Here is a 17,388-nt window from a genome sequence, read left to right on the forward strand (position 1 = left end):
AAAAAAAAAAAGTTTTTATATCTCATTTTAGTATATTTTTTGTAGCCCTGAAAAGGACTGTGGATTTTTGTTTTGATTTCAACTTTGTTTTTCATTGAAATGGAAATTTTACTTCTTTGCCTTTTTAACAGCGACTGCCTTTTTTGGCTTGGCTGCTGCTGTGGCTGATTTTGCTTTTGGCACTTTAGGTTTAGGCGCGGCTGCCTTTGCTTTTGTTGGCTTTGCCTTAACTGCACTCGTTTTTTTAACACTTTTCACTTTTGGTTTTTCCACCTTCTTTTTATCTGCACTGGCACTTTTTTTTGTTGTGGCGGCTACTTTTTTTACTTTCTTTTCACCAGACACTTTTTTTAATTTTTTGTCACCAGCAGCGGCAGCTTTTGGTTTGGCGGCAGATTTTTTCTTCTCAGCAGACTTGGCCTTTGGTTCCTTGTTGGCACTAGGCGACAATTTAAAAGAACCCGCAGCTCCTTTTCCTTTGGTTTGCACTAATTTACCACTTATTACAGCACCTTTTAAATATTTTTTTATAAACGGAGCAAGTTTTTGTACATCAACTTTGTAAGTAGCAGCAATATATTTTTTGATTGCCAAAAGGGAAGAACCACCGCGATCTTTCAATGTTTTAATTGCCGCATCCACCATTTGCTGAGTCGGAGGATGAGTTGGTGCCGATTTTGGTTTTTTTGACCCACTTGCGGCGGCAGCTTTTTTTGGTTTTTTTTCCGCAACGATTGCAGGAGACGTAGCTACAGTATCTGCCATTTTGAATTCACTATTATTAATCACTTTAGAGCACAATTTTAAGAAATAGAAACACGTTTTTGTTAAAATTGCGCCAAATCCGCACCTACAGAAACGGCTAAATGAGAATCAAAGAGAGCGAAGGTATACAAAAAATTCATTTTGTACATAATTTGTACACTTTTGCAACTTAGTTTCCTCTTAAAACTTCAAAAATTTACGTCTTTTCGACCTAAATATTATAAAACAATTGACAAAATTTATTCTTACAATAATAATAGATAATTTAATAAATAATTTGATTGAAAAAACACTATCTATCAATGCATTAATAACAATTAAAGTAAATGTTTGGTGGTATTTTTTTAATACTTACCAACAAGAATGTTTATATTTAATAAATTAAACATATTTTCAGCTTGAAATTATTTTTAACATAAAGCTGATAGTTTATTTAAACTAAATAACTAAAAATTTCATCAAATTCTTACTTAATTTCTTTTTAATAAAATTAAAACAATATGGGTAATGAAACGCGTAGCATTTTTTCCCTAGGCTGTGACTTTTTCTTAGAAAATTTGTTAAACATTATCCCAAGCAAGAAAACAAATGAAAAACTATATTTATATTATTTTGTTCATAAATATTAAATATTTAATCCATAACAAACATTAAAATACCAAAAATTTAAACAAATAATCAAGCAATCAAAACTCATAAACTATCGAATATTCGCTTGCCAAGGTTTACAAATTCACATTTGTATTACAAAAATCTGTACATTGAAAAAAAAACTTTCTTGCTTCAAAATTTGCCTTCAGATATATAAAAAAAAAACAAAGCATAGACTTATAAAATACATCATTGAAATATTAAAACACACAAAACTCAAACATTTTCGAGTATTGACTTGCTTACTAGACAAATTCACATTTTTACGAGTATTACAAAAAACTGTACATAGAAAAAAATTCTTACTTGAAAATTTGCCTTCAGACATAAAAAAAAGAAGCAATGCCTTATAAAATAACTATAATTAAAAAAGAAAAACAAAATTCATAAATTTTCGAGCATTGGCTTGCGTAGGTATAAATATTTTCATTTGTATGATAAAAACTATGCATAGAAAGCAAGCAATAACATTTTCAAAATTTGCCTTCAAAGTAAATTATCACATTATCTTTCTACCTAAAATAAAAAAAAAATCGTGGAAATCGATAGGTACGTAATTACTAGATTGAATTAAAATTCATTTATATCTCTTTTAAATATTTTGTGGTCCTGAAAAGGACCGTTGAATATTTTTTTTAACCTCGATGATTTAAGCACGTTCGCCACGGATGCGTCTGGCCAATTGAATGTCTTTTGGCATAATTGTGACACGTTTGGCATGGATGGCGCACAAATTTGTGTCTTCAAACAGGCCAACCAAATAAGCTTCACTTGCTTCTTGAAGCGCCATAACAGCTGAGCTCTGGAAACGCAAATCTGTTTTGAAATCTTGAGCAATTTCACGAACTAAACGTTGGAAAGGCAATTTACGAATTAACAATTCGGTGCTTTTCTGATAACGACGAATCTCACGAAGAGCCACTGTTCCAGGACGATAACGATGTGGTTTCTTTACACCTCCTGTTGCTGGAGCACTTTTACGAGCTGCCTTTGTTGCCAGTTGCTTACGTGGGGCTTTTCCACCAGTCGATTTACGGGCAGTTTGCTTTGTACGAGCCATGATTTCACTTTTTTTCACTTCACTAATAAACACAACACTTTTGTTCACAATTTTTTTAGAAAAATCGAATGTAGATTTCTGTTTAAGTCATTAAATTGGCTATTCATGTTTCCGTTCGACTGTTTTTTTCATTTTCGTTGTCGATTTATTTGGCCAATCAAAATTAAGAATTGTTATGAAAAATAAGTATAAATACTTGTGGTATTTCGAGCGAAGAGCCACAGTTTAACAGTGACTCTTGTGCAGTGCAGTTCTCTAGTTCAGTTTAAGTGTTTTTTTAATTAAATAAATAAAAATGACTGGTCGTGGTAAAGGAGGAAAAGGTTTGGGCAAAGGCGGAGCTAAGCGGCATCGTAAGGTATTGCGTGATAACATTCAAGGAATCACGAAACCAGCAATTCGTCGATTGGCTCGTCGTGGAGGTGTAAAACGTATTTCTGGTTTGATTTACGAAGAAACACGTGGAGTGTTGAAAGTTTTTCTGGAAAATGTTATCCGAGATGCCGTTACTTACACCGAACACGCTAAGCGTAAGACAGTTACAGCTATGGATGTAGTTTACGCTTTGAAGAGACAAGGGCGTACTCTTTACGGTTTCGGAGGTTAAGAATTTTATTCGAAACAAACAATCGGTCCTTTTCAGGACCACAATTAAATATAAAAGAGATTGAAAATAGAAATCATACACCGTTGACGAACAAAATACCTAATTTTTTTTCATTTGCCAATGAATATATGTATGTATATACCTGATGATTATCAAAAAAAATTATTTTGCTAATTTACTTACTTTTTTGTACCAAAATATTTTTTTTGAAATGGAAACATAAAATAAAATTCCTTTTTGTGAAAAATTTTTTTTTTTGCTTTAGTCGCAAAAACATATTTTATTCCTTGTATTATTCTTTTTTCGAAATGGAAACAAAAATTAAATAAAATTCCTTTTTCTGAAATTTTTTTTGTTGCTTTGCATATTTTATTCTTTTTTCCGTAGAAAAATTTTTTTTTTTTGCTGCTTAACGGATTGGATACGAACAAATATTTCTTTTTCCAAAGGAAGAAAAAACATTTGTTTGTTGCTTTCTTTTTCTTCGTACGAGAATATTTTAGAATATATACAAAAAATTGAAAAATAAACACATCTCTTAATAGAAATTATTGGATACGAACAAATATTTCTTTTTGCAGAGGAAGAAAAAAACATTTTTTGTTTGTTGGTTTCTTTTTCTTTGAAAAAAAATAAAAAATATTTTTTCCGAACTGAAAAAAAAATGTTTTGTTGCTTTACGGATTGGATACGAACAAATATTTCTTTTTCTTCGTACCAGAATATTTTAAAATTGCTATATACCTACAAGAAATTGAAAAATAACCACATCTTTTAACAGAAATTAGAATTGCATACGAACAAATATTTCTTTTTCCAAAGAAAGAAAAAAACATGTTTGTTGGTTTCTATTTCTTTGAAAAAAAAAAAATAAAAAATATTTTTTCCGAACTGAAAAAAAAATGTTTTGTTGCTTTACGGATTGGATACGAACAAATATTTCTTTTTGCAAAGGAAGAAAAAACATTTGTTTGGTTTCTTCTTCTTTGAAAAAAAAATGTGTTGCTTTACGGATTGGATACAAACAAATATTTCTTTTTGCAAAGAAAGAAAAAACATTTGTTTGTTGGTTTCTTCTTCTTCGTATTTTAAAATATATAAAAAAAATGAAAAATATACACATCTCTTAATAGAAATTATTTGTCGTCCTGAAAAGGACGGTTTTTTTTTTGTTTGCTGTCACTACATAGATTTAAGCACTTTTCTCTGTCTTCTTTGGCAACAAAACAGCTTGAATATTTGGAAGAACACCTCCTTGTGCGATTGTGACTCCAGAAAGTAATTTATTCAATTCCTCGTCGTTCCGAATAGCCAATTGCAAATGGCGGGGAATAATTCTAGTTTTTTTGTTGTCACGAGCAGCATTTCCCGCCAATTCCAAGACTTCTGCCGCCAAATATTCCATCACAGCTGCCAAATACACAGGGGCACCGGCTCCGACGCGCTCAGCATAGTTTCCCTTTCGCAGCAGACGATGAATACGACCAACAGGGAATTGTAATCCAGCACGATTAGAGCGGGACTTTGCCTTTCCCTTCACTTTTCCACCTTTACCACGACCAGACATTTTATATTATTGTTTTTTAAATATTTTTTACAAAAGAAAAAACACAAGAGAGCTCACTATTTCACTGTTCACTGTATCACTGCACACTGTAGAATGACAAAATTTTCGAACTGTGCGCTGTCTTTTATCTAAATTTTCGTATGCTCGCACACAGAAAAAAGAGGGTTGTGGCCTTAGAAAGCCGTTGTGGAAAGAGACAATATAATTCGTGAGTTTTTCAGAAAAATTCACAGTTCTCGTTCAGTCGTCATTGTGTGCAGTTCGTTAATAGTGAAAGTGAAGTGAATTATAAAAATAAAATGCCGCCAAAAACTAGTGGTAAAGCAGCTAAAAAAGCCGGAAAGGCACAAAAAAATATCACCAAGACCGATAAGAAGAAGAAGCGCAAGAGGAAGGAAAGCTACGCAATCTACATTTACAAAGTTTTGAAGCAAGTTCATCCTGACACTGGAATTTCATCGAAGGCCATGAGCATCATGAATAGTTTTGTGAACGACATCTTCGAAAGAATTGCTGCTGAAGCCTCTCGCTTAGCTCACTACAACAAGCGTTCAACAATCACAAGTCGGGAAATCCAGACTGCCGTGCGATTGTTGTTGCCTGGTGAACTAGCCAAGCATGCTGTTAGTGAAGGAACAAAGGCGGTTACCAAATACACAAGCTCGAAGTAATTTTTTTTTTATTGAATTTCTTCAAAAATGGCCCTTTTCAGGGCCGCAAAAATATCAATAAGAGATTAGAGAATTGAAAAAAAAATATTTTTTCTACCTGCGGAAAAATTCGTTAAATAAATATTTTTATTTGTGATTGAAGTAATTTTTTTTTATTTAATTTCTTCAAAAATGGCCCTTTTCAGGGCCGCAAAAATATCAATAAGAGATTAGAGAATTGACAAAAAAATATATTTTTTTTTCTACCTGCGGAAAAATTCGTTAAATAAATATTTTTATTTGTGATTGTAAGAGTATTTTCTATGAAAAAAATAAATTTTGTAAATTGTTCCAGACGCCACGTGAATCATGTCGCGTCCAATAGAAACACAAACATTTTTTTTATTGTTCTACGCATCGTGTACAGTCTCGAAGCGTCGCAAAAGTTTTAATAAGAAACTAGAGATTTGAGAAGAAAGGTATATACATATATTTTTTTTGCCTGTGGAATGATTTTATGAATCTATTTTGTTTTTCTTTGTGATTTTTGATTAGAAAATATATTTTCTATCAAAAGAAATACAAAAGTTAGTTCTGTTAATTGTTCCAGAACCACGTGTATCGTGCCGAGTCAAGTAGAAACGAAAAACATACAAAAAATACATTTTATTAAATAATTTTGTTTGTTTTGTTCTACCCATCGTGTCCAGTTATGTCGCTATGTGTACAGTGTACAGTCACGTAGCGTCACAAAAATATCTATAAAATATTAGAGAATTAAATTTGTTTGTGTTTTTTGATGTCAGATGTATGTAATTTCTATGAAAAGAAATACAAAATTCTTGTTATTTTGTTTAAGATTTTTTTTATTGTTCTACGCATCGAGTACAGTCTCGAAGCGTCACAAAATTTTTAATAAGAAACTAGAGAATTTAAAGAAATGTATGTTTTCTTTGCCTGTGGAATACATATTGTTTTTTGTTTTAATTTTTGATTACAAAATATATTTTCTATGAAAAGAAATACAAAACTTACTTTTGTTGATTGTTCCAGACACGACGTGTATCATGCCGAGTCAACTAAAAACAAAAAAATATAAATTTTGTTTGTATTGTTCTACCCATCGTGTCCAGTTATGTCGCTATGTGTACAGTCACGTAGCGTCGCAAAAACATCTAGGTATAAAATATTAGAGAATTAAATTTGTTTGTGTTTTTTGATGTCAGATGTACGTATGTAATTTCTATGAAAAGAAATACAACACTCTTGATATTTTGTTTAAGAATTTTCTTAATTGTTGCGGATATACTTCATGTCGCGTCCAGTCGATAAAAATATATGAAAATATATGTAATTTCTATGAAAAGAAATACAAAACTCTTGATAAATTGTGTAAGAATTTTTTTATTTGTTGCAGGAATGCGTCATGTCGCGTCCAGTCGATAAAAATATATGAAAAACATATGTAATTCCTGAAATAAAATACAAAACTCTTGATATTTTGTTTAAGAATTTTGTAAATTGTTGCAGGTATACGTCATGTCGCGTCTAGTCCATAAAAATACATGAAAACAAATACCTACATTTTGCCAAAGTATTTCGTTTGTATTTTTCTACGCATCGTGTACAGTCACATAGCGTGGAAACATTTCAATAATTACGTAGGTATTAGAGAAATGCAAAAAAAGAAAAATATGTTGTTGTCTTATTTGATAGTAAAAGTATTTTCTATGAAAGATATTTATTGTTGAAGGCATCGCATCGCGTCCAATCACAAAAAAGTAGAAAATAAACAGTACAGTCTCGCCCATACATATCGCATCGTACCTAGTAGCTGTAGTTAGAAAATAGGCGCAAAAATATATATTATTTATTTGTATTGATATTTCCTTTCTTTCTGCCCAATGAGAAATACATATGAATACAAATAAATTAAGTTTGCTTTTGAATACCTATTTCATAAAAAAACTATTTTCTGTAGAACAAAAAAAGGACGAAAATAAATGCAAAACTAAATACGTTTTCGGTTGTTCAGTCTCGCCCAGACAAATCGCATCGTGCCTAGCAGCTGTAGTAAGAAAATAGGCGCAAAAATATATTATTTATTTGTATTGATATTTCCTTTCTTTCTGCCCAATGAGAAAAACATATGAATACAAATAAATGAAGTTTGCATTTGCAATACCTATTTCATTAAAAAAAGTATTTTCTGTAGAACAAAAAAGCGCGAAAATAAATGCAAAACAAAATACGTTTCCGTTTGTTCAGTAGTGGTAGTCCCGTAGCGGCGACAGCGCGCGCCGGCCGCGCGGCGACGTCGCATCGCATCCAGCCACTTCACCACTTATCCCGTCGCCGTTGCTCCACCAGCCCATCGCATCTCAACGCTATCATCGAGATAGTCCAAAAATTCTCCCTCCTTTTTAATAAAAAATTAAAAAAAAAAAGTTTTTATATCTCATTTTAGTATATTTTTTGTAGCCCTGAAAAGGACTGTGGATTTTTGTTTTGATTTCAACTTTGTTTTTCATTGAAATGGAAATTTTACTTCTTTGCCTTTTTAACAGCGACTGCCTTTTTTGGCTTGGCTGCTGCTGTGGCTGATTTTGCTTTTGGCACTTTAGGTTTAGGCGCGGCTGCCTTTGCTTTTGTTGGCTTTGCCTTAACTGCACTCGTTTTTTTAACACTTTTCACTTTTGGTTTTTCCACCTTCTTTTTATCTGCACTGGCACTTTTTTTTGTTGTGGCGGCTACTTTTTTTACTTTCTTTTCACCAGACACTTTTTTTAATTTTTTGTCACCTGCAGCGGCAGCTTTTGGTTTGGCGGCAGATTTTTTCTTCTCAGCAGACTTGGCCTTTGGTTCCTTGTTGGCACTAGGCGACAATTTAAAAGAACCCGCAGCTCCTTTTCCTTTGGTTTGCACTAATTTACCACTTATTACAGCACCTTTTAAATATTTTTTTATAAACGGAGCAAGTTTTTGTACATCAACTTTGTAAGTAGCAGCAATATATTTTTTGATTGCCAAAAGGGAAGAACCACCGCGATCTTTCAATGTTTTAATTGCCGCATCCACCATTTGCTGAGTCGGAGGATGAGTTGGTGCCGATTTTGGTTTTTTTGACCCACTTGCGGCGGCAGCTTTTTTTGGTTTTTTTTCCGCAACGATTGCAGGAGACGTAGCTACAGTATCTGCCATTTTGAATTCACTATTATTAATCACTTTAGAGCACAATTTTAAGAAATAGAAACACGTTTTTGTTAAAATTGCGCCAAATCCGCACCTACAGAAACGGCTAAATGAGAATCAAAGAGAGCGAAGGTATACAAAAAATTCATTTTGTACATAATTTGTACACTTTTGCAACTTAGTTTCCTCTTAAAACTTCAAAAATTTACGTCTTTTCGACCTAAATATTATAAAACAATTGACAAAATTTATTCTTACAATAATAATAGATAATTTAATAAATAATTTGATTGAAAAAACACTATCTATCAATGCATTAATAACAATTAAAGTAAATGTTTGGTGGTATTTTTTTAATACTTACCAACAAGAATGTTTATATTTAATAAATTAAACATATTTTCAGCTTGAAATTATTTTTAACATAAAGCTGATAGTTTATTTAAACTAAATAACTAAAAATTTCATCAAATTCTTACTTAATTTCTTTTTAATAAAATTAAAACAATATGGGTAATGAAACGCGTAGCATTTTTTCCCTAGGCTGTGACTTTTTCTTAGAAAATTTGTTAAACATTATCCCAAGCAAGAAAACAAATGAAAAACTATATTTATATTATTTTGTTCATAAATATTAAATATTTAATCCATAACAAACATTAAAATACCAAAAATTTAAACAAATAATCAAGCAATCAAAACTCATAAACTATCGAATATTCGCTTGCCAAGGTTTACAAATTCACATTTGTATTACAAAAATCTGTACATTGAAAAAAAAACTTTCTTGCTTCAAAATTTGCCTTCAGATATATAAAAAAAAAACAAAGCATAGACTTATAAAATACATCATTGAAATATTAAAACACACAAAACTCAAACATTTTCGAGTATTGACTTGCTTACTAGACAAATTCACATTTTTACGAGTATTACAAAAAACTGTACATAGAAAAAAATTCTTACTTGAAAATTTGCCTTCAGACATAAAAAAAAGAAGCAATGCCTTATAAAATAACTATAATTAAAAAAGAAAAACAAAATTCATAAATTTTCGAGCATTGGCTTGCGTAGGTATAAATATTTTCATTTGTATGATAAAAACTATGCATAGAAAGCAAGCAATAACATTTTCAAAATTTGCCTTCAAAGTAAATTATCACATTATCTTTCTACCTAAAATAAAAAAAAAATCGTGGAAATCGATAGGTACGTAATTACTAGATTGAATTAAAATTCATTTATATCTCTTTTAAATATTTTGTGGTCCTGAAAAGGACCGTTGAATATTTTTTTTAACCTCGATGATTTAAGCACGTTCGCCACGGATGCGTCTGGCCAATTGAATGTCTTTTGGCATAATTGTGACACGTTTGGCATGGATGGCGCACAAATTTGTGTCTTCAAACAGGCCAACCAAATAAGCTTCACTTGCTTCTTGAAGCGCCATAACAGCTGAGCTCTGGAAACGCAAATCTGTTTTGAAATCTTGAGCAATTTCACGAACTAAACGTTGGAAAGGCAATTTACGAATTAACAATTCGGTGCTTTTCTGATAACGACGAATCTCACGAAGAGCCACTGTTCCAGGACGATAACGATGTGGTTTCTTTACACCTCCTGTTGCTGGAGCACTTTTACGAGCTGCCTTTGTTGCCAGTTGCTTACGTGGGGCTTTTCCACCAGTCGATTTACGGGCAGTTTGCTTTGTACGAGCCATGATTTCACTTTTTTTCACTTCACTAATAAACACAACACTTTTGTTCACAATTTTTTTAGAAAAATCGAATGTAGATTTCTGTTTAAGTCATTAAATTGGCTATTCATGTTTCCGTTCGACTGTTTTTTTCATTTTCGTTGTCGATTTATTTGGCCAATCAAAATTAAGAATTGTTATGAAAAATAAGTATAAATACTTGTGGTATTTCGAGCGAAGAGCCACAGTTTAACAGTGACTCTTGTGCAGTGCAGTTCTCTAGTTCAGTTTAAGTGTTTTTTTAATTAAATAAATAAAAATGACTGGTCGTGGTAAAGGAGGAAAAGGTTTGGGCAAAGGCGGAGCTAAGCGGCATCGTAAGGTATTGCGTGATAACATTCAAGGAATCACGAAACCAGCAATTCGTCGATTGGCTCGTCGTGGAGGTGTAAAACGTATTTCTGGTTTGATTTACGAAGAAACACGTGGAGTGTTGAAAGTTTTTCTGGAAAATGTTATCCGAGATGCCGTTACTTACACCGAACACGCTAAGCGTAAGACAGTTACAGCTATGGATGTAGTTTACGCTTTGAAGAGACAAGGGCGTACTCTTTACGGTTTCGGAGGTTAAGAATTTTATTCGAAACAAACAATCGGTCCTTTTCAGGACCACAATTAAATATAAAAGAGATTGAAAATAGAAATCATACACCGTTGACGAACAAAATACCTAATTTTTTTTCATTTGCCAATGAATATATGTATGTATATACCTGATGATTATCAAAAAAAATTATTTTGCTAATTTACTTACTTTTTTGTACCAAAATATTTTTTTTGAAATGGAAACATAAAATAAAATTCCTTTTTGTGAAAAATTTTTTTTTTTGCTTTAGTCGCAAAAACATATTTTATTCCTTGTATTATTCTTTTTTCGAAATGGAAACAAAAATTAAATAAAATTCCTTTTTCTGAAATTTTTTTTGTTGCTTTGCATATTTTATTCTTTTTTCCGTAGAAAAATTTTTTTTTTTTGCTGCTTAACGGATTGGATACGAACAAATATTTCTTTTTCCAAAGGAAGAAAAAACATTTGTTTGTTGCTTTCTTTTTCTTCGTACGAGAATATTTTAGAATATATACAAAAAATTGAAAAATAAACACATCTCTTAATAGAAATTATTGGATACGAACAAATATTTCTTTTTGCAGAGGAAGAAAAAAACATTTTTTGTTTGTTGGTTTCTTTTTCTTTGAAAAAAAATAAAAAATATTTTTTCCGAACTGAAAAAAAAATGTTTTGTTGCTTTACGGATTGGATACGAACAAATATTTCTTTTTCTTCGTACCAGAATATTTTAAAATTGCTATATACCTACAAGAAATTGAAAAATAACCACATCTTTTAACAGAAATTAGAATTGCATACGAACAAATATTTCTTTTTCCAAAGAAAGAAAAAAACATGTTTGTTGGTTTCTATTTCTTTGAAAAAAAAAAAAAATAAAAAATATTTTTTCCGAACTGAAAAAAAAATGTTTTGTTGCTTTACGGATTGGATACGAACAAATATTTCTTTTTGCAAAGGAAGAAAAAACATTTGTTTGGTTTCTTCTTCTTTGAAAAAAAAAATGTGTTGCTTTACGGATTGGATACAAACAAATATTTCTTTTTGCAAAGAAAGAAAAAACATTTGTTTGTTGGTTTCTTCTTCTTCGTATTTTAAAATATATAAAAAAAATGAAAAATATACACATCTCTTAATAGAAATTATTTGTCGTCCTGAAAAGGACGGTTTTTTTTTTGTTTGCTGTCACTACATAGATTTAAGCACTTTTCTCTGTCTTCTTTGGCAACAAAACAGCTTGAATATTTGGAAGAACACCTCCTTGTGCGATTGTGACTCCAGAAAGTAATTTATTCAATTCCTCGTCGTTCCGAATAGCCAATTGCAAATGGCGGGGAATAATTCTAGTTTTTTTGTTGTCACGAGCAGCATTTCCCGCCAATTCCAAGACTTCTGCCGCCAAATATTCCATCACAGCTGCCAAATACACAGGGGCACCGGCTCCGACGCGCTCAGCATAGTTTCCCTTTCGCAGCAGACGATGAATACGACCAACAGGGAATTGTAATCCAGCACGATTAGAGCGGGACTTTGCCTTTCCCTTCACTTTTCCACCTTTACCACGACCAGACATTTTATATTATTGTTTTTTAAATATTTTTTACAAAAGAAAAAACACAAGAGAGCTCACTATTTCACTGTTCACTGTATCACTGCACACTGTAGAATGACAAAATTTTCGAACTGTGCGCTGTCTTTTATCTAAATTTTCGTATGCTCGCACACAGAAAAAAGAGGGTTGTGGCCTTAGAAAGCCGTTGTGGAAAGAGACAATATAATTCGTGAGTTTTTCAGAAAAATTCACAGTTCTCGTTCAGTCGTCATTGTGTGCAGTTCGTTAATAGTGAAAGTGAAGTGAATTATAAAAATAAAATGCCGCCAAAAACTAGTGGTAAAGCAGCTAAAAAAGCCGGAAAGGCACAAAAAAATATCACCAAGACCGATAAGAAGAAGAAGCGCAAGAGGAAGGAAAGCTACGCAATCTACATTTACAAAGTTTTGAAGCAAGTTCATCCTGACACTGGAATTTCATCGAAGGCCATGAGCATCATGAATAGTTTTGTGAACGACATCTTCGAAAGAATTGCTGCTGAAGCCTCTCGCTTAGCTCACTACAACAAGCGTTCAACAATCACAAGTCGGGAAATCCAGACTGCCGTGCGATTGTTGTTGCCTGGTGAACTAGCCAAGCATGCTGTTAGTGAAGGAACAAAGGCGGTTACCAAATACACAAGCTCGAAGTAATTTTTTTTTTATTGAATTTCTTCAAAAATGGCCCTTTTCAGGGCCGCAAAAATATCAATAAGAGATTAGAGAATTGAAAAAAAAATATTTTTTCTACCTGCGGAAAAATTCGTTAAATAAATATTTTTATTTGTGATTGAAGTAATTTTTTTTTATTTAATTTCTTCAAAAATGGCCCTTTTCAGGGCCGCAAAAATATCAATAAGAGATTAGAGAATTGACAAAAAAATATATTTTTTTTTCTACCTGCGGAAAAATTCGTTAAATAAATATTTTTATTTGTGATTGTAAGAGTATTTTCTATGAAAAAAATAAATTTTGTAAATTGTTCCAGACGCCACGTGAATCATGTCGCGTCCAATAGAAACACAAACATTTTTTTTATTGTTCTACGCATCGTGTACAGTCTCGAAGCGTCGCAAAAGTTTTAATAAGAAACTAGAGATTTGAGAAGAAAGGTATATACATATATTTTTTTTGCCTGTGGAATGATTTTATGAATCTATTTTGTTTTTCTTTGTGATTTTTGATTAGAAAATATATTTTCTATCAAAAGAAATACAAAAGTTAGTTCTGTTAATTGTTCCAGAACCACGTGTATCGTGCCGAGTCAAGTAGAAACGAAAAACATACAAAAAATACATTTTATTAAATAATTTTGTTTGTTTTGTTCTACCCATCGTGTCCAGTTATGTCGCTATGTGTACAGTGTACAGTCACGTAGCGTCACAAAAATATCTATAAAATATTAGAGAATTAAATTTGTTTGTGTTTTTTGATGTCAGATGTATGTAATTTCTATGAAAAGAAATACAAAATTCTTGTTATTTTGTTTAAGATTTTTTTTATTGTTCTACGCATCGAGTACAGTCTCGAAGCGTCACAAAATTTTTAATAAGAAACTAGAGAATTTAAAGAAATGTATGTTTTCTTTGCCTGTGGAATACATATTGTTTTTTGTTTTAATTTTTGATTACAAAATATATTTTCTATGAAAAGAAATACAAAACTTACTTTTGTTGATTGTTCCAGACACGACGTGTATCATGCCGAGTCAACTAAAAACAAAAAAATATAAATTTTGTTTGTATTGTTCTACCCATCGTGTCCAGTTATGTCGCTATGTGTACAGTCACGTAGCGTCGCAAAAACATCTAGGTATAAAATATTAGAGAATTAAATTTGTTTGTGTTTTTTGATGTCAGATGTACGTATGTAATTTCTATGAAAAGAAATACAACACTCTTGATATTTTGTTTAAGAATTTTCTTAATTGTTGCGGATATACTTCATGTCGCGTCCAGTCGATAAAAATATATGAAAATATATGTAATTTCTATGAAAAGAAATACAAAACTCTTGATAAATTGTGTAAGAATTTTTTTATTTGTTGCAGGAATGCGTCATGTCGCGTCCAGTCGATAAAAATATATGAAAAACATATGTAATTCCTGAAATAAAATACAAAACTCTTGATATTTTGTTTAAGAATTTTGTAAATTGTTGCAGGTATACGTCATGTCGCGTCTAGTCCATAAAAATACATGAAAACAAATACCTACATTTTGCCAAAGTATTTCGTTTGTATTTTTCTACGCATCGTGTACAGTCACATAGCGTGGAAACATTTCAATAATTACGTAGGTATTAGAGAAATGCAAAAAAAGAAAAATATGTTGTTGTCTTATTTGATAGTAAAAGTATTTTCTATGAAAGATATTTATTGTTGAAGGCATCGCATCGCGTCCAATCACAAAAAAGTAGAAAATAAACAGTACAGTCTCGCCCATACATATCGCATCGTACCTAGTAGCTGTAGTTAGAAAATAGGCGCAAAAATATATATTATTTATTTGTATTGATATTTCCTTTCTTTCTGCCCAATGAGAAATACATATGAATACAAATAAATTAAGTTTGCTTTTGAATACCTATTTCATAAAAAAACTATTTTCTGTAGAACAAAAAAAGGACGAAAATAAATGCAAAACTAAATACGTTTTCGGTTGTTCAGTCTCGCCCAGACAAATCGCATCGTGCCTAGCAGCTGTAGTAAGAAAATAGGCGCAAAAATATATTATTTATTTGTATTGATATTTCCTTTCTTTCTGCCCAATGAGAAAAACATATGAATACAAATAAATGAAGTTTGCATTTGCAATACCTATTTCATTAAAAAAAGTATTTTCTGTAGAACAAAAAAGCGCGAAAATAAATGCAAAACAAAATACGTTTCCGTTTGTTCAGTAGTGGTAGTCCCGTAGCGGCGACAGCGCGCGCCGGCCGCGCGGCGACGTCGCATCGCATCCAGCCACTTCACCACTTATCCCGTCGCCGTTGCTCCACCAGCCCATCGCATCTCAACGCTATCATCGAGATAGTCCAAAAATTCTCCCTCCTTTTTAATAAAAAATTAAAAAAAAAAAGTTTTTATATCTCATTTTAGTATATTTTTTGTAGCCCTGAAAAGGACTGTGGATTTTCGTTTTGATTTCAACTTTGTTTTTCATTGAAATGGAAATTTTACTTCTTTGCCTTTTTAACAGCGACTGCCTTTTTTGGCTTGGCTGCTGCTGTGGCTGATTTTGCTTTTGGCACTTTAGGTTTAGGCGCGGCTGCCTTTGCTTTTGTTGGCTTTGCCTTAACTGCACTCGTTTTTTTAACACTTTTCACTTTTGGTTTTTCCACCTTCTTTTTATCTGCACTGGCACTTTTTTTTGTTGTGGCGGCTACTTTTTTTACTTTCTTTTCACCAGACACTTTTTTTAATTTTTTGTCACCAGCAGCGGCAGCTTTTGGTTTGGCGGCAGATTTTTTCTTCTCAGCAGACTTGGCCTTTGGTTCCTTGTTGGCACTAGGCGACAATTTAAAAGAACCCGCAGCTCCTTTTCCTTTGGTTTGCACTAATTTACCACTTATTACAGCACCTTTTAAATATTTTTTTATAAACGGAGCAAGTTTTTGTACATCAACTTTGTAAGTAGCAGCAATATATTTTTTGATTGCCAAAAGGGAAGAACCACCGCGATCTTTCAATGTTTTAATTGCCGCATCCACCATTTGCTGAGTCGGAGGATGAGTTGGTGCCGATTTTGGTTTTTTTGACCCACTTGCGGCGGCAGCTTTTTTTGGTTTTTTTTCCGCAACAATTGCAGGAGACGTAGCTACAGTATCTGCCATTTTGAATTCACTATTATTAATCACTTTAGAGCACAATTTTAAGAAATAGAAACACGTTTTTGTTAAAATTGCGCCAAATCCGCACCTACAGAAACGGCTAAATGAGAATCAAAGAGAGCGAAGGTATACAAAAAATTCATTTTGTACATAATTTGTACACTTTTGCAACTTAGTTTCCTCTTAAAACTTCAAAAATTTACGTCTTTTCGACCTAAATATTATAAAACAATTGACAAAATTTATTCTTACAATAATAATAGATAATTTAATAAATAATTTGATTGAAAAAACACTATCTATCAATGCATTAATAACAATTAAAGTAAATGTTTGGTGGTATTTTTTTAATACTTACCAACAAGAATGTTTATATTTAATAAATTAAACATATTTTCAGCTTGAAATTATTTTTAACATAAAGCTGATAGTTTATTTAAACTAAATAACTAAAAATTTCATCAAATTCTTACTTAATTTCTTTTTAATAAAATTAAAACAATATGGGTAATGAAACGCGTAGCATTTTTTCCCTAGGCTGTGACTTTTTCTTAGAAAATTTGTTAAACATTATCCCAAGCAAGAAAACAAATGAAAAACTATATTTATATTATTTTGTTCATAAATATTAAATATTTAATCCATAACAAACATTAAAATACCAAAAATTTAAACAAATAATCAAGCAATCAAAACTCATAAACTATCGAATATTCGCTTGCCAAGGTTTACAAATTCACATTTGTATTACAAAAATCTGTACATTGAAAAAAAAACTTTCTTGCTTCAAAATTTGCCTTCAGATATATAAAAAAAAAACAAAGCATAGACTTATAAAATACATCATTGAAATATTAAAACACACAAAACTCAAACATTTTCGAGTATTGACTTGCTTACTAGACAAATTCACATTTTTACGAGTATTACAAAAAACTGTACATAGAAAAAAATTCTTACTTGAAAATTTGCCTTCAGACATAAAAAAAAGAAGCAATGCCTTATAAAATAACTATAATTAAAAAAGAAAAACAAAATTCATAAATTTTCGAGCATTGGCTTGCGTAGGTATAAATATTTTCATTTGTATGATAAAAACTATGCATAGAAAGCAAGCAATAACATTTTCAAAATTTGCCTTCAAAGTAAAT

The 17,388-nt window shown here is 31.6% G+C and overlaps 1 protein-coding gene across 1 annotated transcript; it reads right to left on the bottom strand.

The window, feature by feature from the left end:
• Positions 1-2,065: 2,065 nt before the first annotated feature.
• LOC129950574 (histone H3-like) lies at positions 2,066-10,212 on the bottom strand. The gene is made up of 2 exons (XM_056062503.1): positions 9,814-10,212; positions 2,066-2,476 (listed from the first exon to the last, which is right to left on the bottom strand). The coding sequence occupies exons 1-2, from the start codon at positions 10,210-10,212 to the stop codon at positions 2,066-2,068; spliced, it is 810 nt and encodes a 269-aa protein (XP_055918478.1).
• Positions 10,213-17,388: the final 7,176 nt, after the last annotated feature.

The sequence above is a fragment of the Eupeodes corollae genome, chromosome 3 (genome assembly GCF_945859685.1).
Source record: "Eupeodes corollae chromosome 3, idEupCoro1.1, whole genome shotgun sequence".
NCBI lineage: Eukaryota > Metazoa > Arthropoda > Insecta > Diptera > Syrphidae > Eupeodes > Eupeodes corollae.

Coding starts and splice junctions, on each gene's coding strand:
- LOC129950574 (XM_056062503.1), bottom strand. CDS start 10,212: ATGGCTCGTACAAAGCAAACTGCCCGTAAATCGACTGGTGGAAAAGCC. Junction 2,477..9,813: donor TGGCCAGACGCATCCGTGGC/GAACGTGCTTAA, acceptor AAAAGTGAAATC/ATGGCTCGTACAAAGCAAAC.